At 39.9% G+C, this 24,201-nt stretch overlaps 1 protein-coding gene across 1 annotated transcript in view; it reads right to left on the bottom strand.

Moving 5' to 3' along the window:
• CIT (citron rho-interacting serine/threonine kinase) overlaps positions 1–24,201 on the bottom strand; it is a 97,594-nt gene that overhangs the window by 31,160 nt on the left and 42,233 nt on the right. The window contains exons 13-26 of the mRNA XM_075276527.1: positions 21,510–21,629; positions 21,092–21,262; positions 19,485–19,538; positions 18,072–18,125; positions 16,738–16,878; positions 16,199–16,324; positions 16,011–16,106; positions 13,967–14,083; positions 13,142–13,251; positions 12,856–13,030; positions 8,143–8,340; positions 8,007–8,060; positions 6,735–6,932; positions 5,362–5,555 (exon numbers count right to left, since the gene is read on the bottom strand). Coding sequence (XP_075132628.1) covers positions 5,362–5,555; positions 6,735–6,932; positions 8,007–8,060; positions 8,143–8,340; positions 12,856–13,030; positions 13,142–13,251; positions 13,967–14,083; positions 16,011–16,106; positions 16,199–16,324; positions 16,738–16,878; positions 18,072–18,125; positions 19,485–19,538; positions 21,092–21,262; positions 21,510–21,629 — 1,808 coding nt within the window. The remainder of the gene's footprint in view (positions 1–5,361; positions 5,556–6,734; positions 6,933–8,006; positions 8,061–8,142; positions 8,341–12,855; positions 13,031–13,141; positions 13,252–13,966; positions 14,084–16,010; positions 16,107–16,198; positions 16,325–16,737; positions 16,879–18,071; positions 18,126–19,484; positions 19,539–21,091; positions 21,263–21,509; positions 21,630–24,201) is intronic.

Genomic DNA, 24,201 nt, shown 5'->3' with positions numbered 1-24,201 from the left:
TTTCAAAGTTCTGTTTATTGGGCTGGATTTTTTAGGAATGGCAGGTAGGTTGGTAGTGGGACCTGTCATTCCACCCCCCTCCAGTCCACACTTTGTGGTTGTTCTTGCAGCAACTCAGCTGTTGAGAGTCTCCTCGTCAAGGAAGGCTTAAGAAGCCAGCTCCAGCAGCAACACTTTGGGCAGAGCTTGGCTGGAGAGCCAACAGAGAAGTCATATTTTTGGGAGCTGTGTCCTGAATGATTCTACTGGCTTTTGGATTTCTGTTACTCTAGGTGAGGTAACCTATTCTAAGTTTAGTTAGAGCCTAGCCGGGCAGGTATTTATTTTTGTATTATTTCCTTTTGTTGCTGCACTACCTTTTTGAGTGAAAATAAACTCTACCTTTGTTTTGGACTAAAGAATCTGGACTTTTGCGTCTATGCCATCCCACCTACCAACCCCAGACCTTGACAATATATACACACACACACACACACACACACACACACAATACCAAAAGTTTTAGGCAGATGGAAAAATGCTGTAAAGCAAAAATTCTTTTAAAAATAGAGTTTTTCATTGCTTAATTTTCATCAAGTAACAAAATAAAGTTAATAAAAAAGAGAAATTAATCAAATCAATATCAATTCTTCTAGATACACTTGCACACATTTTTTGAAGGAACTCAGCAGGGAGGTTGTTCCAAACATCTTGGAGAACTAAGCATAGACCTTTATTGGATGTAGGCTTACTCAAATTGTTCTGTCTCTTCACATAATCCCAGACAAACTCGATGTTGAGATCAAGGCCATGTGGAGGCCATATCAACACTTCCAAGACTTCTTCTCCAAAAAGTAGTCACACCAAATACAGATTTGACTTAGACTGTGTTTTGTTCATTCACTTTGCATTTTCTTAACTGATAAACTATTAACACTTCTATTTTTAAAAGCATTTTTACTCTGCAGCAATTTTGCACACTTGCCTAAAACTTTTCCATGGTACTGTATATGTTTTGAAAATTATTGTGATACTTTATGTTGCCCCCTGGTGACCATTCTCAGAACATCAACCTAATGTAATCTAGAACTGGTGAAAAGAAACAGCTTATCGTGCAGTGGTTCTTTTGGGCAGCCTGTAATGTAGCATGGATCACTCCATTGCCCATGTACAACAACATCTGGGCTGTGTAACTAAACTACTGAGCATGTATGACAACTACTACTGGACATAGAAGGTGGAGGTCATGGGAGGAAATCAAAAGAACACCAGTGAGCACAATAATAAATATATAATAACAAAATCTAAACACACATTTTTGTTATGTTTTAGACTGGGGAAGCTCCTTTTATGTGGTAGCAGTGAAAAGACCATAAAGGGGTTTTCCATCTATGGGTTTCACCTGCCCTGCTGTCTCCTCTTCACTTCTGATTTTCAGCTCAGGCCAGCAGCGTTTTCTGTGTTTATGTTAATTGCTCTTATTTTTGAATTTACATACAGAGATAACCGAGGAACTGGGCTAACACTTATCACGGCTCTGCAACTAAGAGCAGATAGAGATGAAAAGAAGAGAAAAAAGGTGACTAGGGACAAGGACGAAGTCATCAGCTCAACCAGAAATGTGGTCTGTAGCCTAGGCACCCAGCTGTAAACACTTAGGAAACATTCAGCTGTGTTTGATAGATCCAGCATTCTATTGGATAAAACCCTTCAGTTAGTTTAAAGGGAGTTTATCATCTGCCCAAGCATATGCAGTTGCCACCACCGTCTTACAGAGCATGCTACAGTGATAAATATCATACTTTTGCTATGCATGTCATTTTTGCAAAAAACACATTTGATGTATTATGCAAATGAGTCAGCTAAGGGGAGGGGCCTTCAGCCCTTACAGAACTGCAGTTGCTGCTCAAGTGGCACAGTGTCATAAAAGTGGGACAATCGACTCTCACTGCACTGGTTAACACAGGAAGGAAGTGGTAGGGGTCTGAGTGGCTAGAGCGGTGCTCCAGGGAGTTGAAGGCCTGCTCTCAGTGCAGCAATTGCTTCATTTGCATAAAACTTTAAAGTTGCTTTTCTCCAATCTACAATAGTGGATAACAGAGGTATGATGCTCTGTAACATGGTGGGGATTGTCGGATATGATTGGGGGAGATAATTCCCTTTAACAGGCAAGTTTGAATATGATCCTAGAGATGTCATTGCCCTTTTATTATTTGTTTGTGTTCAAAAGGTGTGATCTACCACCATAATCTTATAAAGAATTCATTTCTATGAAATTTCTAGACACTACTTTAGTGACAGTTAATCTATATAGTAGACTAGTTGCCAAGTATAACACTGCAACATGTGATGCCAAGTATAACAGTGACACTTCTGATGCCAAGCATAATAATGCAGTGCATCATGCCAAGTATATGAATACTGCATAGAAAAGAATCACATTGGATTCCAAAGAAATCAGTGACATTTGTTCAATAAAATTTAATTTTCATTTTTTTAAACATATTACCTATTACTAATGCTGAATAGTAGTGACAGCTGTCAGGTCCAAAATGCCTGCTATTCCAATAAAATGACTGTGCAGAGTATGTTTTAGGAGCAGAAACATACCATTGTGGCCATAAACCAATGAAGCAATGCAGAAATAATCAGATTTTCATAGATAAGCAAACCAGCCAGCACGTGCATAGGGGGCAGATTTACCTCATGACATCCCAGCCTAACAATGCCCCTGTAGCTGTGAGTAACATTCTCAGCCTCTGCTGCATCACAGCTACTCTGCAGGAACTCTGACCCCGATGCATTTGGTGGTTAAATTGCCTATCTATGAAAAGATGATTATCTCTGCATTATTTCAGCAGTTTTTGGCCACAAAGGTTTGTTTCTTCTCCTATAAAAGACCTCTACATAACACCATTATTGATCTGAGAGGAATTTTTGACCTGACAGACTCCCTTTAAGCTGGCCATACACATTAGATGTGTATTGACTGAACCCAATGATTTCAAGAAGTCTAATTCTTCTAGTCTAATTTGTATTGTATCCTCCCAACTCTCCTCCAAGGGCAAATGTTGGGAAGATTTCACCTATATGATCCTTTTGCTCTCAGGAAATAAGCCAATCTCAGTTCAGTAGGCTAGCAGAGCTGAGTGTAAATATGCATTAAAGGGGCTCTATCAGCAAAATCATGCTGATCGAGCCCCACATATGCGTGAATAGCCTTTAAAAAGCCTATTCAGGCACCGCTAAAGTTATATTAAACTACCCCCCAGTTTTAAAATAATACCCTAAAAAAGAATGTGATCTACTTACCCATCGTGCTCGGTGGGCGGGCATTCAGGGTGCGCCGTCTTCTTCATCCACGCCTCCTCTTCCTGCGATGTCCTCGGGTCCCGTCTTCCTCCGGCGCTCGCGAACGGACATTGCTTAATAAAAATAGCCTGGGCGCATGCGCAGTAGCCGTAGTAGAAGCCGCATGCTACTGCGCATGCGCCCAGGCCATTTTTATTTAGCAATGTCAGTTTGCGAGTGCCGGAGGAAGACGGGACCCGCGGACATCGCAGGAAGAGGAGGCGTGGATGAAGAAGACGGCGCACCCTGAATGCCCGCCCACCGAGCACGATGGGTAAGTAGAGCACATTCTTTTTTAGGGTATTATTTTAAAACTGGGGGGTAGTTTAATATAACTTTAGCGGTGCCTTTTTAAAGGCTATTCACACATATGTGGGGCTCTATCAGCATGATATTGCTGATAGAGCCCTTTTAAGTCCGCCAAGATGGTTGTCAGCCAAATGAGCATTCGCCTGACAGCGATCTAAAGTGTATGGTCTGTTTTATAATGGAATGTAATACCATGATTGTTCATTTATACTTTATACTTTCATTTTGCAGCTTTGTTTGTTGCACCTTTCTTGATATATGCCCTGTTTACACTCCTGACATGTTAGTTTTAGTAAGTAATTGTATTTGTCATGAAATAACAAAGCTTTTCTTACACCTCTGTATTGTGCCAGTCCTCTATTGCTCCTAATAAGTTATGATTAAATTAGTGGTGAAGTGTCCCTGCCACTGTCCAGTCAAAGCTGACAGTGCCAGACTAACACAGACCGTTATAAATTTACTCATAAACCTCAAGCCAGGATACTAGAGGAATGGTACAACACAAGGCATGAGAACAGATGCCCTACAATTTTTATGGCACTGAACATGCATATAGATTTACTAAAACAGACACATCAGGTGTGCCAACACATTCCCTTTAAGATTACAAAAGAACAAAAGGGCTGTGCAGAATTAGAAAAGTCTAGTTGCTTTCTTCTAAAAACAGAAGTCAAACGTTCTGTGAACATTGTTTTGTGAACTAGGATCCATCTACAATTGCCTGCATGGAGCCATAGAAATGAATTAGCGAAGTGCTATTTGTTAAAACAAAAAACAGCACATGTACAAAAAAAAAAAATATATGGACGCATGCATGTCTCCTTAGTACCACCTACCTGTAACTGACCCAACTATGAAATGCTCTTTTGTATATTTAATAGAAAATAAAGTGGTAATGTAAAGTATAATGGATATAAGTCTAATGGAGTGTGAAAAGACTTGATTCCAGCTCTGTTATGACTGGAGCATGTATGGTAATGAAAATTCTGGTACCCATTTTGTGTGAGAAAAAGGAAAAAAGACAAGTACCTATTCAGCCCAGAGCCTGTAAGATGTTGTCTCTCCGCTTGGCGCCAACTGCGGTACAGAGCAGGAGACACTGAATGTTATGAGCCAATAATAACCTTACAGTATTCATCATCTTCCTTGCTATTAATACAGTCTGAATACAGATCACTTTTACTTCCTCCAGAGCCTTGATAGCTAATAGTTTTATAATGCTGCTATTCCTCTAGCTCACCAAAAGGCCACGAATCACTGATCTAGACACAGTATACAGATGATACAATCCCTACCACGTAATGAACTTACTTGGATGTATAAAAGCAGTGAATGCATGAAGCATGCATGAAAAATGTTTCACTTCCCTGTGTAACCCCCCAGTTACAACTCCAGACTGCAGCCAAGCAATAGAATAAAACAGGTCAAATAGCAAATAAATCTTCATATACAGTACAGTTTGGAAAATACGGTACGGCCTCTCTAGATAAAAGCTAACTCCAATAAACATTTCATAACATATGTTCATGTTAATATGTATGGACGATAGCATACAGATGATAGCATGTCAGCAGTGATACACACAAGACCAGCAGGTTTCAGGGAGCGTGTTAAGATGTAAGTAGAAATATAGTCAAATGCACAATAATATACAGAAAAAACTTTTGTATCTATGTATACTAAACCTAGAAACACATAGAAGAGATATGTTTACATCTTTACCTGCCCTGCTTTTCAGTGTCCAGAAGTCTTTGCACTTCTCGGAGTCTACACTCAAACTGTGTCTTCTCATCTTCTAGTGAACTTCTCCAGCTCTCCCACTGGCGTTCCTTTTCTAGCAGCTCATCGTTCAGTGCCTCTAAGTCCATCACCTGCTCCTCCAGCATTGTGCATGTCGTTTTAAGAGCTTCCATGGTCTGGAATTAGTGAATTCATGTTTAGGAAACAAAAGATTGAATCCAACTTTACAACACCCAGAGATGTCTGAAACTTGCTTTACCTATATCAGTGTCTTCTTTCACAACCTTTTCTATTCATGATTTGGTATATGGTGTAGAAATGCCAAAATATAACTTGGCCTAAAAGGGTTGTCTAGTTTAGAAAATCCATTTTCATATAGCCTATTAAAGAATTCTGAGTAATTCTGCTGTTGATTGTCTATAACTCTGGAGGACCAGCCCTGAACTATATTACACAGGCAGTCCACTGATTTCAATGAGCTCTGCATAATGCTCCCCGTTGTAGTGCTAAGCAGGACACCGAACACTTACACAGGTTTTGTCGACAGTATGCAGCAGATTGCCTAAACACATAGTAACAGGAGTACTGTTAAGGGACCTTTCTAAAAAGCAAGAACTGTTCAAAATAGAATACTAACATTTCAAGTATAGCCAATATATTGTCATACCAATACAGTAAGGCTAGGCAGGTCTTATCCTGTGCAGGGTCTTCTCTAGCACATCCAAAGTCCGTGCACACAGAAGAAAAAGATTGTAGAAGCAATAGATGCTGCTAAACAGATGTCCAAGGTCTAAGGCCCAGGTTCACATGTGCGTTCGGTCCATTCCGTTCCCCTGTCCGGATGAAAAATGTGAAGAGAAGAGTCCTGCAAACAGCACTTTTCTCTCTGCATTTTTCACGCGGAAACCACACAGACGTCATTATAGCCTATGGTGTCTGCAGGTTCCCATTGGTAACCGCTTTTTATGCGAAATAGGTTTCCGTTCAGGGGGTCCCCAAGCGGACTCCCTGAATGGAAACCCATACACAGATGTGAACTGGGCCTAAGAGACACAGTCTTCTATACAAAATTAAACAATATTTTAGACACATTTTTAAGTAGAAAATTGTGGTCAGCAACATGTCCATTGTAAACAGAAAATTGTTAAAATATTTCCAGTTTTGTTACAGATAAGAAACAAAAATAAGCTGCAAAAATTCATGTTTGTTATGTATAGTATGTTGCAGTTTAGGTGAAAAGCAAGATCAGTATTTATGGACTCTGAATAGCCCATAAGTACAGCTGTTGCTATTAAACCGTGTGACGTATCTGTACACTACTGTACTTCCAATGCATAGAGAAAAAAAAAGTCTACCTGTTTCTGACTGGTAAGCTGCATCTCCCGCTCAGTGATTTCTCTTCTTAGGTGATCCACCTCACTTCGGAGTTGTACTATGTCTTCTGCAGCTCCTGAGACCTCATTCAGCTGTTTGGTTAGATAAAAGTTTTGATTGTTCAGCTCTGCATTTTCTTCACTCATTCGGTTTAACTGATCTTCTAGGTCTGTAAGAACCTGCAAACAAAGAGTAGGCAGACTGTATTTCAACGACACCACAAAAACAAATAATCTATGCATTTCATTTATTCCAAAAAATTATAAATAAAGCATTCAGCTTCCATTAGGCTATGTTCACATAACAGAATATAGCGCAGATTTTAAGTTGAATTCTGAAAAGAAAAATTGGCGTTTATAGGCTTGACAGAGTTGAAAAGTACACTTCTTTGACCACCATCAGGGGAAAGGCTACATGTGGTGCATGCACCAAATGTGCTCACAAAAAGTGATGTGAATGGAGCCTTACAAAGGAAACTGTTACAATAGCACAGGGTGCATGGACTGGTAATGTATTCACTCTGTGGTCAAACCAGTAAAGGCAGGCTCTTCATAGGGATCTATGTAAATACAATAATCACTGCATCTTCCTAGAAATTATTCTAAGATCAAGTCAAAGGGAACTTGTCAGGTCCATTTGGGACAAAAAACACCTATAGGTTTTTATAGACTGGGGGTTTAGTTTCCTCAATCCCCTGTTTTAAGTCTACCTGTGCCCACATTTTAAAAAGAGTCTCATCGAACTCTGGGACACTCAGTGAATGTACAGTTCGTGAGTGAAACTGAGGTCGCACACCCGACTTCACTGTGCAAAGAGGTGCAACGAATGCGCACTGAAGTTGAGGTGTACTCCTCTGGCTTCAGTGAAGAACTGCATTGGCATGAGAAGTACAACAGCGGGGTGAGTATAAAGCTTTTTTTCGTTTTCTTGCAGGCACAAATGGCTTTACAACAGGGCGATTTGGAACACTAAACCCCCTAGTCTATAATGATCTGTAGGTGGTTTAATGCCCCAATTTGCCCTGATACATTCCATTTAAGGTGAGAAACTGTGGCCTTTATGAATAACCATATGCAAGTATATACAGTTCAATGTGTCCACCACAGTCTGCAATTATATTAGAAAAAAAACTAGTATGCTTTTATTTTCATATACAATCATACTGAGGTGTTAATACTTAACATATATAAATACATTTGTGTCTCTATAAACTCGTTTAAAATAATGGATCATCTAAAGTCATCAGAACTCACTGTACAGCTATCCCGTAAGGTATCAAATTTGCGCTGGATCTCATCTCTGTGTGACTGGGGAAAAAAAAAAAAAAGTTATTTCCAAAGAAAAATAAAAACTTAAGATGTGTTAAAAGACATCCCATGATTTTTGTACCCTTAGCGCTTGTATTTCCTCCTCAGCTTCTGCAGTGGTTTCCTCCAGTTCAGTTTTTGCTTGGTGCAGCTGGCTTTCTAGAGCAGAACGTGCTGACTGGAAAGAGGCAATTTGGGATTCCCTTTCCTGTAAAGTCAGCTGCAGCTCTGTTAACTGCCTCTTCAGCTCAAGCTTCTGCTCCTCATGCTCCAGACTAATCTAGATTAGAAAAACATAAGTACCATCAATAGAGTTCTGAAAGATATCTTTAAGCCGGTAGGATAAAACATATTTCTTAACCCCTTAGTAACTAAATGTCTAGGTGACTTCTTTATTTATTTTTTTTTAGTCTTCACTAACATTAATAATATTTTTTAATAATAATAATAATATTTTTTTATATATATATATATATATATATATATATATATATATATATATAATTGGCAAAAATATAAATTTCAAAATTTTCTTGTTTTTTATGGCCCAATGTAATAAATTCATTAAAGCAAATTCATACACAAACTTAAATAAAGAATTAGTTTTCATATACACACACAGGTACCAAATATGTCTACTTAAGTTTTATATGTTTAACCTACATAATCACAGTAATAGCTTAGGACAAAGGTCTCCATTTATCTTCTGATCATAGACTTGTTCTGTATCCTGCTATCAGATGGTATTTGGACTCACTTTTTCTGACCGTCCTTGCCACTTCAGTATGACCAGACTGGATATCATAGCTCTAGCATAATCTCTTAATGTGGTGGACATATATATTCAGTCTAGCTATATGGTGTATTGACACTAAGGATCTATTCACACAGATGACAAAGACGTTTAATGTACAACTGGCAGACAATAGAAGACTTAGGACAGTGTATATTGTGATAGACAAAATGAAATATCAATATTTGTTGTTCTTTAAAACATGCACTGGGTTGGTGGTACCAAAATACAACTGTTATCACAAAGGGTACCCCTTACTTGATGGCTAAAACCTAACTTTTATTAAATAATTTGCTAAAATTCACTCTAAATATTCCCACTACACAAACACATACACACCCAGGACCCTATATTCCACCTGGTCCCTATAAGTGAAAATAACTTAGGAGGGGGTTGGTTCCTGTCAGTTCAAGGGTTTAGAATCCAGTTGGTGGTTTCACTGGATTATTTTAACTGTCAAGAAACCCCTTTCAATGTGACCCCTTCCTAATACCACACCATGTAAAACCAGACAAACAGCACTGTATGGCCAACAAAGGGTTAGTTGCTAAGGGTTAACTGCAATGGGGGCAACACCCATAGTGTCTCTTGTGGGTCAGTAACACAAGTGGCCTGTTTATATGCAGGACTAGACAAAAAACCCAATATTCATGCAGCCCAGCTAGTTCCTGGCCAGTCTAACAGTGCTACAGTTGTCTATCAATACATTATATTTCTCATTTATCTCTCTATCTCTCGACGCGTTTCGCCTCAAAAAGGTTCATCAGGAGAGCGATACTTAATAGCAGAGTGGAGTAGTACATAAAATAATAAAGAGCTGCGGTGAAAACCACAATTCCTGCAGCCCTGGTGGTGGGCTGCAGTGCTGGTAGTGAGTCTGACGCCATGTGCTGTTTCAGCCGTCTTTATATAGATCCTATTCTGGTCCTAGTCCCCGCCCTCTCACTGCCCAACCCACGGCTCCGGCCCGTCAGATAATCCTGGTCGGTTACGTCATAGTGGGAGTAGCTCATGGGGCGTGACCGTAAAGAACACAATCGTCACATGACTCAAGGAGGACAACAAAGTCCATATGGCAGGTAAATAGATTGTAAAGAGGCAATCCTCACTGCAATCACAGTATGCAGCGATCATGTTCTTTAAAAACACCAAAAAACTTCCTCAACTATGATATGAAATGGTATATCAGATCACCGTACCATTTGTATACCAGCCACTAGGAAATAATAGAGCCAACTCATAGATATGTATGAAACATCATGTATTCTGCTTATGTTGAAACAGATAGTCCAAAACAGAATCAATGTCCTCTTATGAAATGACAGAAAGGTAACACTACAGTCATGGCCAAAAGTTTTGAGAATGATACAAATATTAATTGTTACAAAGTCTACTGCTTCAGTTTTCCTAATGGCAATTTGCATATACTCCAGAATGTTATAAAGAGTGATCAGCTTAACAGCAATTACTTGCAAAGTCAATATTTGCCTAGAAAATGAACTTTATCCCCCAAAACACATTTCAACATCATTGCAGCCCTGCCTTAAAAGGACCAGCTAACATCGTTTCAGTGATTGCTCCATTAACACAGGTGTGGGTGTTGATGAGGACAGGGCTGGAGATCAGTCTGTCATGATTAAGTAACAATGACACCACTGGACACTTTAAAAAAAGGCTGGTGCTTGGCATCATTGTTTCTCTTCTGTTAACCATGGTTATCTCTAAAGAAACACGTGCAGTCATCATTGCACTGCACAAAAATGGCCTAACAGGGAAGAGTATCGCAGCTAGAAAGATTGCACCTCAGTCAACAATTTATTGAATCATCAAGAACTTCAAAGAGAGAGGTTCCATTGTTGGCAAAAAGGCTCCAGGGCGCCCAAGAAAGACCAGCAAGCTCCAGGACCGTCTCTTAAAAGTGTTTTAGCTGCGCGATCGGGCTACCAGCAGTGCAGAGCTTGCTGAGGAATGGCAGCAGGCAGGTGTGAGTGCTTCTGCACGCACTGTGAGGCGGAGACTCTTGGAGCAAGGCCTGGTCTCAAGGAGGGCAGCAAAGAAGCCACTTCTCTCCAGAAAAAACATCAGGGACAGACTGATATTCTGCAAAAGGTACAGGGAGTGGACTGCTGAGGACTGGGGTAAAGTCATTTTCTCTGATGAATCCCCTTTTCGATTGTTTGGGACATCTGGAAAACAGCTTATTTGGAGAAGACGAGGTGAGCGCTACCACCAGTCTTGTCTCATGCCAAATGTAAAGCATCCTGAAACCATTCATGTGTGGGGTTGCTTCTCAGCCAAGGGAATCGGCTCTCTCACAGTCTTGCCTAAAAACACAGCCATGAATAAAGAATGGTACCAGAATGTCCTCCAAGATCAACTTCTCCCAATCATCCAAGAGCAGTTTGGCGATCACCAATTCCTTTTCCAGCATGATGGAGCACCTTGCCATAAAGCAAAGGTGATAACTAAATGGCTCAGGGAACAAAACATAGAGATTTTGGGTCCATGGCCTGGAAACTCCCCAGATCTTAATCCCATTGAGAACTTGTGGTAAATCATCAAGAGATGGGTGGACAAACAAAAACCTACAAATTCTGACAAAATGCAAGCATTGATGGTGCAAGAATGGACTGCTATCAGTCAGGATTTGGTCTAGAAGTCGATTGAGAGCATGCCAGGGAGAATTGCAGAGGTCCTGAAGAAGAAGGGTCAACACTGCAAATATTGACTTGCTGCATTAACTCATTCTAACTGCCAATATAAGCTTTTGTTACTCATAATATGATTGCAATTCTATTTCTGTATGTGATAAAAACATCTGACAAACACACATAAAAACCAGAGGGCAGCAGATCATGTGAAAATATAAGATTTGTGTCATTCTCAAAACTTTTGGCCATGACTGTATTTGTCCCTTACAGATTTCACATGCTTTTATCAGATCATGGCAACTCAGATCCATAAATGAATACTGGAAATGTTTTATATTCAATACACGTGGCACTAGCAAAATTTGAATGAATATGGTTATAACTAGGGTTGAGCTGATCTTGAGATTTCAGGATCGTTTTTAAAATCCGATTTCCGATCATTTTCCATTCGAACCCGATCCCGATCCCAATGCAAGTCAATGGGATTTTTTTTAATAATCGAAGATCGGATGTTAAAAACGATCCTATTCACTACTCAGCATGGACTCTAAAAATTGAACGCTATAATTGTTAGACTCCACACTGTGTAAGTGTGTCCACTTACCTACATACAAGCGCTGCCACTGGTCTGGTCCCCGCTGTTCTCGCTCCTCTTCTCACCTCACTGCCCCAGGTTAGTGTTACAGAACTAGGAAGAAGGCGGGGCTTGTGGCTTAGGAGAGTGTGGGTGGGTACAGGGCGGGGAGACGTGAGTGCTCCCCTGCCAGTACCCGCCCACACTCTCGTTAGCCACAAGCCCCGCCTTCTTCCTAGGTCTGTAACACTAACCTGGGAGGCAGGGGTAGAGAGGCGAGAAGAGGAGCGAGAACAGCGGGGACCGGACCAGCAGCAGAGCTTCTGTGCAGGTAAGAGTTAGCTACTAGAGATGTTAGCTAGTCTCCCATTAGAATGAATGGATGCAGCCAGCGCGCAGGGGGTTAAGCGGCCGGACGCTGGCACAGGCTGTGTGCCGGCTGCGTCCATTCATTCCTATGGGACCTAGCTAACATTGTTAGCTTTTCCCAAAAAGCTTGGCCAGTAGCAAAGCAGTGTGGGAAATAACCTCCGACCTCGATCCCACCTAAAAAGATCGGGATTGGAATTCTGATCGCGATCGTGAAATTTACACGATCGCCGATCGGGATCCGATCCCTCAACCCTAGTTATAACATAAAAATGTAGAGGGATATGTATTCAATTCTAATGCTCAGGGGGAGAAACATCCACTCAAAATCTGGTAACAACAGAGATTTAGAGATGTAAACCTTGACCAGAAGACACAAATTCCATGTTTGTTTTTTCTTTAGTTTACCTCTCGTAATCTTGTTTCTAATTCCAGGAGCCGGTTCTTATCTGTATGTTCTTGGTTATTAATCCGTTCCAGTTGTTCTTCCAGCTTCTGGTTCTGAGCCTCTATTTTACCAGCCTGAGTCTCTAAGTAAAATTTTTGCTGCCTCAGTTCTGATATCATCTCCTCCTGAGCTTTCCTAGATGCACAAATGTATATCAAGTTTACAAACTGCAACAGAAAGCAGATCTAGTATTGAAGCACACAAATGCTTTAGTTTAAGTTCCATTCTTTCACATCTCATACTCACATATTCCTCTGAGTGAATAAGCTGCTATTTGCTGCTAGTTTATTGGCTTCAGACAGTTCTGCTAATCTTTGTTCCAAAGACTTGATCTTTGACTCCAAAGCACTGATCATCTGGAAAATTTGAAGAATCACAAATTACCAATTTATCTTAAGCTGAACAGTTGGGTTGAAACAGCCCTTTAACACTTAGGGTGAGTTCACACTGAGTATACGCCAGCTTATTCTGAACGTAAAACACGTTCAGAATCAGCGGCGTATAAAGCAGTTCCCATTCATTTCAATGGGAGCCGGCATATGAGCGCTCCCCATAGAAATGAATGGGCTGCTTTTTTCACTACGAGCACTCCCATTGAAGTGAATGGGAAGTGCCCGCGTATACGGCTAGCTCTGCTCATGCCGAGTCGTACACACGAGCACTTTCCATTCTCTTCAATGGGAGTGCTCGTAGTGAAAAAAGCAGCCCATTCATTTCTATGGGGAGCGCTCGTATGCCGGCTCCCATAGAAATGAATGGGAACTGCTTTATACACCGCTGATTCTGAACGTGTTTTACGTTCAGAATAAGCTGGCGTATACTCAGTGTGAACTCACCCTTACATACATGTAATTTTTTTCCCAAATTTACCGCTGTGGGTACGAAAGAGTCTTTAGAAACAGTATGTCGGAGTGAGATGCACAAATTGAATATGAAATGCATGTGTCTTATTATAATGCAATGGTGCCACTCTGTTTTTGTTTTTTGTTTTGGGGGGTTTTAACACCCCTTTGTAAATTACCCTAATATATTTTATCATTTCATAATGCTAAATATTTCTGTAAGACTTACTGCTTTCTGTTCACTTAGTATTCTGTTTTTCTCACAGATATCTTCTTCATTTTTGACACGGAGCTGCTGAAGAGTTTCATTTTCCTCCACATCTTTCTTCATTTGTGCTTCAAGGCTCTATGGAGTTTGAAAAAAACCAGAACGCTAACTTCCAATACACAGTAAACAACATGAAGCTATCATTAAAGCTATAAATGTATAATTTAGTGACTTGTAAAACCTTTAAAAAAAAAAGTTTCTAGACCTAACAAATGAAGGCCTTTTATTTAGGATAGGCCGTAATAACATATCAGATCCAACTCCCTGCACCCTGCAGAACAGCTGATTGAAAGGGTGCAGAGCTACAGCAAGCACTGCAGTCTCTTCATCATTTACCAGGCACAAAGCCATCCATTTCATATGTGCCTGGTACTTCATGACTGGGACTGAGCTATGTGCAGTTCTACACATGAACTATAATGAAACAGTGCCTGGTAATGAAGAGACCACTGCACTCACCTTAGCATTGCAGAGCCTCCAATCAGGTGGGGGTGGCCAAGAGTTGGATCACCACCAATCGGATACTGATGGCTTATCCCAGCCATTCACAACATGGGTGCTGTAGGCTCTTCCAATTCACTCGGTCGTGTGTATGAGGCCATTGGGGAGTTATATACTGTCACTAGGAGTGTGATACTACATGGTGTTTAGTAAAAGAGCATTATGATGTTAAAAAGATCAAATTTTATGTGTACTTGGTGTGGGGGGAGATTGAGTGCGAAGCATAGGATAGTCTAACTTTAAGGATGAACTCACACAGTGCACTTAAATCTGCTTCAGAAATATGCATCCAGTTTTGATTATTTTTTGCGAGGTTTTCTAATTTTAAAAGTAAAACATATATATTGAACATGTTTCAGGTGTGAATTAAAAAAAAAAAAAAAAAAACCTGCTAAAAACGACATCAATGACCCCTTTTTTTTTTTCTTTTTTTCTTTTTTTTTTTGGGGGGGGGGGTGCCTTTGGCAAGGGTGTCCAAAACAAAGAATTTTTTCCGAGCAGTGCACTGAGTCTGAAAAGATTGTCCCTAAGCAAAGGTAGTCTAGTTTATCATTTAAATCCTCCAATTATGGAACAAGGTTTCATAAACGAATAGTACATGTGAATATATGAAACTTTGTAATATATCTTATTAAGGAAATCAGTTTCTTTTGCACTTAATGAAGCTGCTCTCCTCCTCCATGTTGCCTTATTAGCCTGTTTGTTTACATAAATCCATAGTATTTCCAGATGACAAACAGAACTGTATGGAGAGTGGAGGGGGATGAGGAGTTTGATATTTGATGTACTGCCTCATTCTGTGCATTGGTAACGTAGTATCTCTAGAATACGTAATTACAGAGCAACCTGCTCACAGAGAAGTAGAGTGCAGCAGTAGCAGTTACTTGGTTGTATTTTCCAGCAGCCTCCTTCTTCCTCCTCCCTTCTCCATAGATATTATCTTTTACAGATTAAGAGAATTGAAGCATTATTTGATTATTTGTAAGGGATAGGACAGAATTTATCTTGTGTATAATTTTGGAGTTCAGTTTTTAAGAAGCTATTCATTTTCTATTAACATTACTTGAGTTTCCAATAAATTGTGTTTGTGTTTGCCCGGCAACGCTGACTAAATTGTTATAGTTAAAAGGGAGGCTTAAAATAGTAAACCGTGCATAATCACCTGTAAATCCGGTTGGGGGATCCAGTCTCTGTTTGGGTTCTTGGCCTTTGTTTACTTTCTATGCACAAGGCACTTGAACAGAGCATCAATACACAGCCACTGACTGGCTGAGGCACTCGTGCCCTGGCTAAAAGTCAGAAAGACTGGGAACCCCAACAGTGACTTTCCACTGGATCCCTAGCTGAACAGACATCCGAGTATGCATTATTTATTTATTTTTTTAATCCCTTTGGAGGTGTAAAATAATAAACTGGAACACCCCGTTAAATACATAAACAATCACAAGAAATATTTTTTAACGTTAAAACTGGATTAGGGAAAAACACAGCAAGATTTATTTACTCGAACTTTTTCCTCATAGACTTGCTCATTCTCCTTTAGGTGAACATCCAAATGTTGGGCACCCATTTGTGCCTCTCTGTATTTTTCTTCAAGTTCCTAGGATAGAATGTATGAAAAAATTACTTCAATAAAAAGTCTATAATACTAGGAAAACATGTACACACTTTAGACTGTAACTCTTTATATACCATTATTTTTTCAGCCATCTGTTGAATTTGCTGAGATTTGGTCTGAATGTCTTCCTTTAACTTATTTTCTCTGCGCTCCACATTTTCCAGTCTCCTAACCTGATTTTCCAAGGAATGACGTCTCTCCTAAAATCCAAACACAATTAGAATATTTGCAAAATGCTTTAACAAAGGCCTTGCCACAAAATCAAGTAAAATATAACTCTAAGAACTTCTGATAAAAAGTTTTTAGAGAAGAAACATCCAGCAATCAGAAAGCTTAAATGGATAAAATAAAGCTTAGGTTTTAATCCTTCATTATAAAGAGTTCAGAGTGAGAAAAACAGAATGCAGTGAACCTGTTTACACATTTCAGAACTACATGTTCCTTGGTCATAGCATGGCGCTAGGACTGAGGAACATGTAGTTCTGAAACCTACTGGAACATCTATTATGGCCAACTTAGTCGCCCAATCAAGCTACATCAACCAAAGAGTAGTTATCATGTTTTAAGGAACGCGAGAGGTAGCGTTGGCAACAAATTCATGCCAAGGACCCACCTCAGCCTCAGCCAATTTTTTCTTTATTCCATCATTTGAATCCTCTCGATTCTTAAGTTTCTCCAACTCCTTCTCTGCTCGTTCTTTGGCCTGTCGAATGTTTTGTAGTAATTCAGTAGCTTCAGAACTGGCCTTTACAGCCTGAGGACAGAGGAAATATAGATTGGATCAATCAAATTTAATAACAATTCAAGGCTTCTATCATAACCAGGAAACAGTTTGTGTGTGTACAGCTATCTATTTTCTCCAGCACTGCACAGCAGGAAAAGATACAAAACTGGTGAATGGAGGTGAGAGCAATAGCAAACTACACCTATGTCTTTCCTATACACATTAAAAACCATCTGAACAGTCCTTGTCCAGCTAAACACAAGCACTTTTTTTAAATTATGCAAGTCCTCCTTTGTTGAGGTTTCCTGTTGGAATAATACAGAAAATCCTGTGTTCCAAGCACTGGCTTGCACCTGCAATGGGTGGCACAGAAAAATGCCTCAAATAACATTTTTTTTTGTCTGACCCCAGGACAGGTGTGGTGGCATTTGGTGCAAGAATGGATTCCATAGACAACTACAGGATCAGTTCTGGGATCAGTGTCCTTCTGGCTTTTCTGAACCACACCGGAGAGAAATGCTACACCTGCAGACGATCACATGTGCATTTTGTCTTGGATTTGTTTTAGATTGTGTCTGAATGTGTGAATGTACCCTTACAGGGTTTTTTTTTCCCTCTCCCTGTTTCAACAGCTTGCCTGCTGTCTCTTCTTCTCGCTTCTTGTATTTCTTCCCTTCCCACCCAGCTTGCTGAACAGGACACTATGAAGTATCACAATACTTATGCAGATCAGATAATATGTACAGGCTTGTAAAGAATGTACTTAGTGTTATCCGTGTATTTACACAGATAGATAACATCAGCAAACTGCAATTAGCTGAACTAGATAAAAGTGAGGGCAGTCAGTGATGTCATTGTCCTACCACACAAGTTCATGGTTATGGAAACGCTGTATGAACAATAGGAAGAATAGGTTAACATCGGGGGCAAACAAAGCAGCATTGCTAAAGGAATATATTTAGGAAGAGCCTTCAATTTACATAAGCTAGAAGTATAGAAAGAGAAAATGCCCATTTCTCCAATTAATAGGCAAACTGGACTTTTAACTCTTCCAATCCACTGGTTAGAAGAGGAGCAAGATCTCCTCTTCTCTCTGTGTGCAGTGTATGGGGGAAAACAGAAGCTAGTCTCTTTCTACTAGTTCAAGAAAAATAGGGGAGAACTGTGGAGTCAAAAACGAGTGGCAATATTAAGCAGTACTGGGTATTAAGCACACCACTTACCTTAGTAAGTTTCTCCTGCAGCTCCTGAATTTTATTCTGTTGCTCGGCATTGATCTAGCGATATAAAAGACAACAGCAAAATATTAAATGAAATATGCTGAGGAATGCTATTGATAGGCAGCACAGGCACTGCACTGTTGTAGTGAAGAGGTAACAGATATTAAGATTTGAAACAATAGCAAAATGTTATACATTTTAAATGACCATAGTCACCACCTATTTTTCAGTTTCTTTTTCAAATAAAACAAATGTTTATTTAAATAAAGTTAATAGTTCAATTAACCCTTGACATCATATTTCCATAATGACCTACTAGCACTATATAATGCTGCTCTTTTATTGTAAAAATTGTGCATTGTTTCTGCACCATTTCTTCAGAGACAAACATCACACCAAATAATTCAATAAGATGTGAAAGCCAAATATCAAGAAAGACAAATTATTCAGGATATTTTTAAAACTCATTTCTTCCGTGGGCCTTTTTCTTCAGAACCTCGGGTTCCAGGGCTGGTTCTGATAGCTGTAACACAAGTTGTTCCACCCCCTCCTGTGTTCCCTAGTATTATCTGTACTATGGGGCTGACAGATTAGTAGATTAGTAGTAAAGTCAGTCCTCCATAGTACAGGTAATATCAGTGAACATTGTAGAAGAGGTGGAGTGACTTGGGTGGCGAGTGCTGGTTCAGAGCACAAGATCTGAAAATAAAGAATGCTGTGGAATAAGTTTTAAAAAGTCCCTGGATAACCCATTTTAGCTGCTCATTCATCATTATTATTAAAAAGTGGTATACATAAACTGCAAAATAGTATAGACATATTAAATGGGTTTTCCAAGAATGGGATGAACATAATTAAAATGTTATAAAAAAAAATCTTAATGCCTTTAATTAGGTATGTTTTCTGGATGAGATAATCATAGAATTAAAATAGGCTGTCTTGTTTCTACTGCAGAAACCTGTCCTAGAACGTTGCGTCAAACAGGAGTGAGGTAACATTCTCTAGGTTGACTGGTAGCAACTCAGCTCTGGGTTGGAGCTTCACACAAAAATCTGAAGGGGTGAGGGATGTTGACTGCAGTAAAAGATGAGCCGCAGCACTGGTATGTGAGGCTACAAGTTACTGCATCCCTGCTCACATTGTGTATGACAGCTCAAATATTTACATACCCATTTTTCATGTAATGCTGTAGTGTCCGGCTGTATTCACCATCCTGCAAGCAGTCAGCCTGGATATAAAGTAGCAGTTACATCACTCCTGCTTTTTCCTCATGCAACAGGTTTATGCAGTATAAACATGGCAATGGCCAATTTACTTTAGCCCAATGATTTCCCCTAAAAAAAAACCTGGCCTCGTATTCCTAAAACACCCCTTTAAGGCATCCAAAGGATAAAAAGGATATCATACAATATTTACCTTCTCCAGTTTAGAATGCAACTCTCCAACTTCAGCTTTTCCATGATCTTTAGCCTGCAGAGATTAAGAAAACAAGCTGTAAACAAGATCATCCCCCATAATTTACACACTGCCCAATCTAACCAATATTTATAAAGTAACGCTACGTCTGGTAATAAGTTACTTAAGTGTTAAACGTGTGAAACATAATAAATTCAGTTTTTAAACTGTTAAAATGGGTAAAGTCTGGAAAACCACTGTAAAGTTTACAGCATCATATCATGTACATAAGAGTTAAAGGGGTTTTCTGCTTTAGAAATTCCCTAGTTGTTTGAGGTCCCTTTAAAATAAACTGATCAGACAGTCCTGCTTCTGAGACGACCTTCATTGGTAGTAAGCATTGATTTTTCCTGCGCCGCCACTGTAAGGGGAAGTACAGAATTAACCGGCCACAAACTAAAATTATTGGGTTGTTTTTTTAATGCAGGACAGAACAGGTCCTCCAGTGTGAGAGACGCTCTTTGTAGCTCCCATTTTTGCCAAGAGAAGGGGATCCAGAACAAAGGACTCCCTTTTATTAAAGAGGACCTTTCACCATTTGGAGCACATGCAGTTTAATACACCGCTTAGAAAGCCAACAGTGTGCTGAATTCAGCGCACTATCAGCTTTCCCAATCTGTGTCCCCGGTGAAGAGCTATTGGTGCCAGTACCGTAGCTCTTAATTGTCAGAAGTCACAGCAGCGTCTATTGTGCTGTACTGTGAGAGCGGGGAGGAACGCCCCTTCCCTCACCTCACAGTACTCATCCATAGACGAGTACTTGGGGAAGGGGGGCCTTCCTCAACGCTCAGCGTCATGGCTGGGTGGTAAGGAACACCCCCCTCTCACAGTACAGCGCCATAGACGTTGCTGTGAGGAAAGGCGTTCCTGACTGACTGTCAGAAACGCCCTTCTGACAGTGAAGAGCTAAGGTAGCGGCACCAATAGCTCTTCACTGGGGGCACAGAACATGAAAGCTGATGTCGGCTTTCTAGCAGTGTATTAAACCGCATGTGCCCCAAATGGTGAAAGGTCCTCTTTAATCCCTTAATAAGGTACATGAAAATGACTTTTCCAAACCAGACATGAAAACAAGCATGAAGTCATAGATTTTATTATATCCTCCTATCACAACATTTTAAAAAAATATAGTAGATTCACTTAAACTGGGTTTCTGGACTAAAAAATACTGATTACCTATCCTAGGAATAGGTCACAAATATCAGATCGGTGTGGGTCCAATACCCAACACCCCCATGATCAGCTGTTCTCAGGAACAGATACACAGAGACTGGAGCAGGAAGAAGACAGCTCTGATCTGTGTAGTGGGAACATGAGGTTACTGCAGATCAGCTTTCATTCACTTGAGTGGTTCAGTCACTACACAGAGAAGAGAGCAGTCTGCTTTCTGCTTCATTCATTGAATATCAGATATTGACAACAGTTGATCGATGAGGGTGCTGGGTATTGGACCCCCATCAATGTGATATTGATAACCTATTCTTAGGATAGGCCATCACTATTTTTAGCCTTTGAAGCAGAAAGACGTCTACAATATTCTGAGGTATGCAATAGAAAAGCTGCATTACCTTCTGAAGTTTCTGCTGACATTCTGTAGCTTTGCGTTTAAATTCTTCTGCTGCTACACGGGACTCTCTCAATTCTGCCTCATACAGGTCACTACGTCTTCGAGCAGCTGAAAGGTCATCTTCTAACTGCTGCATCATCATCTTCATCTCTTCTAGTTGGGCTTGAAACTCCTAAGGGGAATAATATAAAACAGTACATACAAAACCTTCTTTTCACATGTCCTTTTATCAATTGCAACTGTTAAAATCAGGATAAGGATGGGCCAGACACATCCACGGCAGAACTTACTGAAAACATCTAAGAAATGCAAAGTTGAACTAAAGAAATGAATAAGTTTAAGAAGGGTTCATACATCAAGGCAGCATTAGGATCTCCTGCCCAGAAGGCTTCCAAACTAATTAGGAGGACAGAACATACCTGCTCCTTAATATCCTGAAGCTTCCGGCTCTGTTCTCGGATATCATGAAGGAGCTGCAGAGCCTTGTCATCCTCCTGGGAGACCTCCATCCGGGCCTGCTCCAGGCTGCGTTTTAAACTCTGGAACATTTTAAATGTAGAAAATATTTAATTAGTAATACAGGAGCAACAATGGTTAAACAGATCTCTTACCGACATTACAAAACTAATGGGAGAAGAGAGCTTTTGGCAGGTGGGAGCAGGATACTGGCTTAATCGACAAAGCCCATCAAGGCCTACGTTGTAAGAGATATTTTCAAGGCAATAATAGCAGCCATTTATGCTTCATCCACTTTCATCATGATGGGCACTTCTTTTTGTGTTTTTTTCTGGACAGAGTGCTGTCTAATGGCACTAAGAAGTCACAGTTGCCAGGAAGTTAGATGCAGGGCTAGGCCATCAACTTAAAGATCCTGGCGACAGAGGTGCTAAGGTCACATTCACACCGTGTTGCTGCTGAATATGTTTGGAATACAAAACATAGCTATAGCTTCCCCCCCCCCCCCCAACAACTGAAGGAGGATGTCCTTTTAGCCTCAGTCGGGGTACTATGCTTTGGCATAACTGTTGTTTTTATTACAGTGGGATATTGCAAAGTTATAAAAAATATATATACTGTATAAGGAGGTATAATGTGCAGTTTACTTTAATTCTGCATGGTGGTCAACATATTCCACTAAATAACCATACTTCCAACATATAATGTTGTCCCATATACTGCACACAATGTGAACATAGTCCAAGAAATATTAAATCTTAAAACACTTCTAAACTAAAAGTTTATTGTATTAGGGTGCATTCACACTGAGTAAACGCTAGCTTATTTTGTAGAGTAAAATTACACTTGTAAATTTTGCTATCCCATTGACTTCAACGATATTTTTTTACAAGTGTAAAAATACGCCTGTAAAAAATACGCCTGTAAAAAATACGCCTGTAAAAAATACGCCTGTAAAATGTCATTGAAGTCAATGGGATAGCAAAATTTACAAGTGTAATTTTACTCTACAAAATAAGCTAGCGTTTACTCAGTGTGAATGCACCCTTAAACAGGACAGTCAAATCAAACTTGCAAATTTCAACATTAAAGAGACCCTGAACTTGCTAATTTTCTTTCATGACCTAAACATGTTTACCACTGCAAACTCCTTTTGAATTGACTAGTGCCAAGAGCAGATCCAAAATGCTTTCCAATAATAGTACAATGTAGGGGCCACAAACCGATGCAGTAATGCAGAGAGTCATCTTTTAATAGATATATGAATCAGCCTCAAGTGTATCCAAGACAGGGCCAGATTTACTAGATTTGTCTACAGGCAACTGTGATGCAGACATAGCACAAAAATGTCACTCATGGCTAAAGGGTAGACATTGGACACTAATTCCAGAGGAGAGCTCAAGCATTTGCAACTCCTTGTAAGTTGACAAATCTACAAATCAAGGTGCACCTTGAAGCACTTGAGGCTGATTTGTATATCCATGAAAACATGTACACAAAAGGGTTCTGCTGCTATTAAAGGCTCCCACACAGCACTATTATTGGTTTGGTGGGCACTGTGGACCAAGCAGACCCCCTTTAAAATATAAAAAGCTAAAGCTTAGATCTTGGTATTATATTAATACCCAGTACTCTAGCTTTCAACTGATAGGCTCAAAAGTTTAGGTGCAATAAACAGGTTAAAGCCCAGTGGACCATAACAAAAAGTTTTACTTCCATTATATTTATACATGTAAGGGAGCGAAGTTGGAAATGTAGCAAGTGAATGTCATCTGTTCAGCTGTACATCCCCAGGGTGGATGGCTGGATTACAGAAATGTTGTTCACGTTATCACCACCATTACCGATCAGAGAGTATGTGCAATTTATAATATTTACAGTGTAAATGAATATAAGAAACTTTGTAATATACCTTATTGGAGAAAAATGCCTCTTTCTCCACTTATCAGACTGCTTACCTTCACCCTTCCTTTATTGTGTAGGTCTCCTCATCCAACACCCTCCATTCCTTATAGACTATGTTAGAAATAACTCACTCTGTCTGTGTTACTTGAGCCTGGAATACAGGTTCTATTAGTGATAACAGACTGAGTGAAGGAAGGGGAGGAAAGTAGTCTGATAATAGGAAGTAGAGACATATTTCTCTAATAAGATATATTACTAATTTTCTTCATGAGCATTATATGGCCATTATTATAAGCATTAGATGGCCCCCTACTCAGTACATCTGCCAACTCCATTGGAATCCGGATTGTGGGGGTTTTCTGGTCTATTTGTGGAATGTAGACAAAGACAGAACTGGTCTTTATGAACTCTGAAGTAGTCTTAGGCTTAGTTCACACGTAAATAATGTGTGGCTTATTTTGGCACCGGAAAAAAACGCTTCCTAATTAGGAAGCGTTTTTTTGACATTGGCATGCTTTTTGTGGAGTGTTTTTTTGTATAAACCGCTTCCAGGCGGTTTTCCCATCCTTTAAGAGAACGGGACGCAAAAAATGCGTTGCGTTTTTTACCGCGCGTTTTTTTGTAAAAAAAAAAGTGCGCAGCAAAAACCGCTTCCCATTCACTTCTATCGCTTTCTTCAGGCGGAAAACGCCTGAAGAAAAGTCACGTCGCTTCTTTTTCTCTGCTAGCAGAAAAATCCGCTAGCAGAAA

This window comes from Leptodactylus fuscus, chromosome 1 (genome assembly GCF_031893055.1).
Source record: "Leptodactylus fuscus isolate aLepFus1 chromosome 1, aLepFus1.hap2, whole genome shotgun sequence".
NCBI lineage: Eukaryota > Metazoa > Chordata > Amphibia > Anura > Leptodactylidae > Leptodactylus > Leptodactylus fuscus.
The sequence above is the reverse complement of the archived record's forward strand: the minus strand, read 5'-3'. Positions and strand labels throughout refer to the sequence as shown.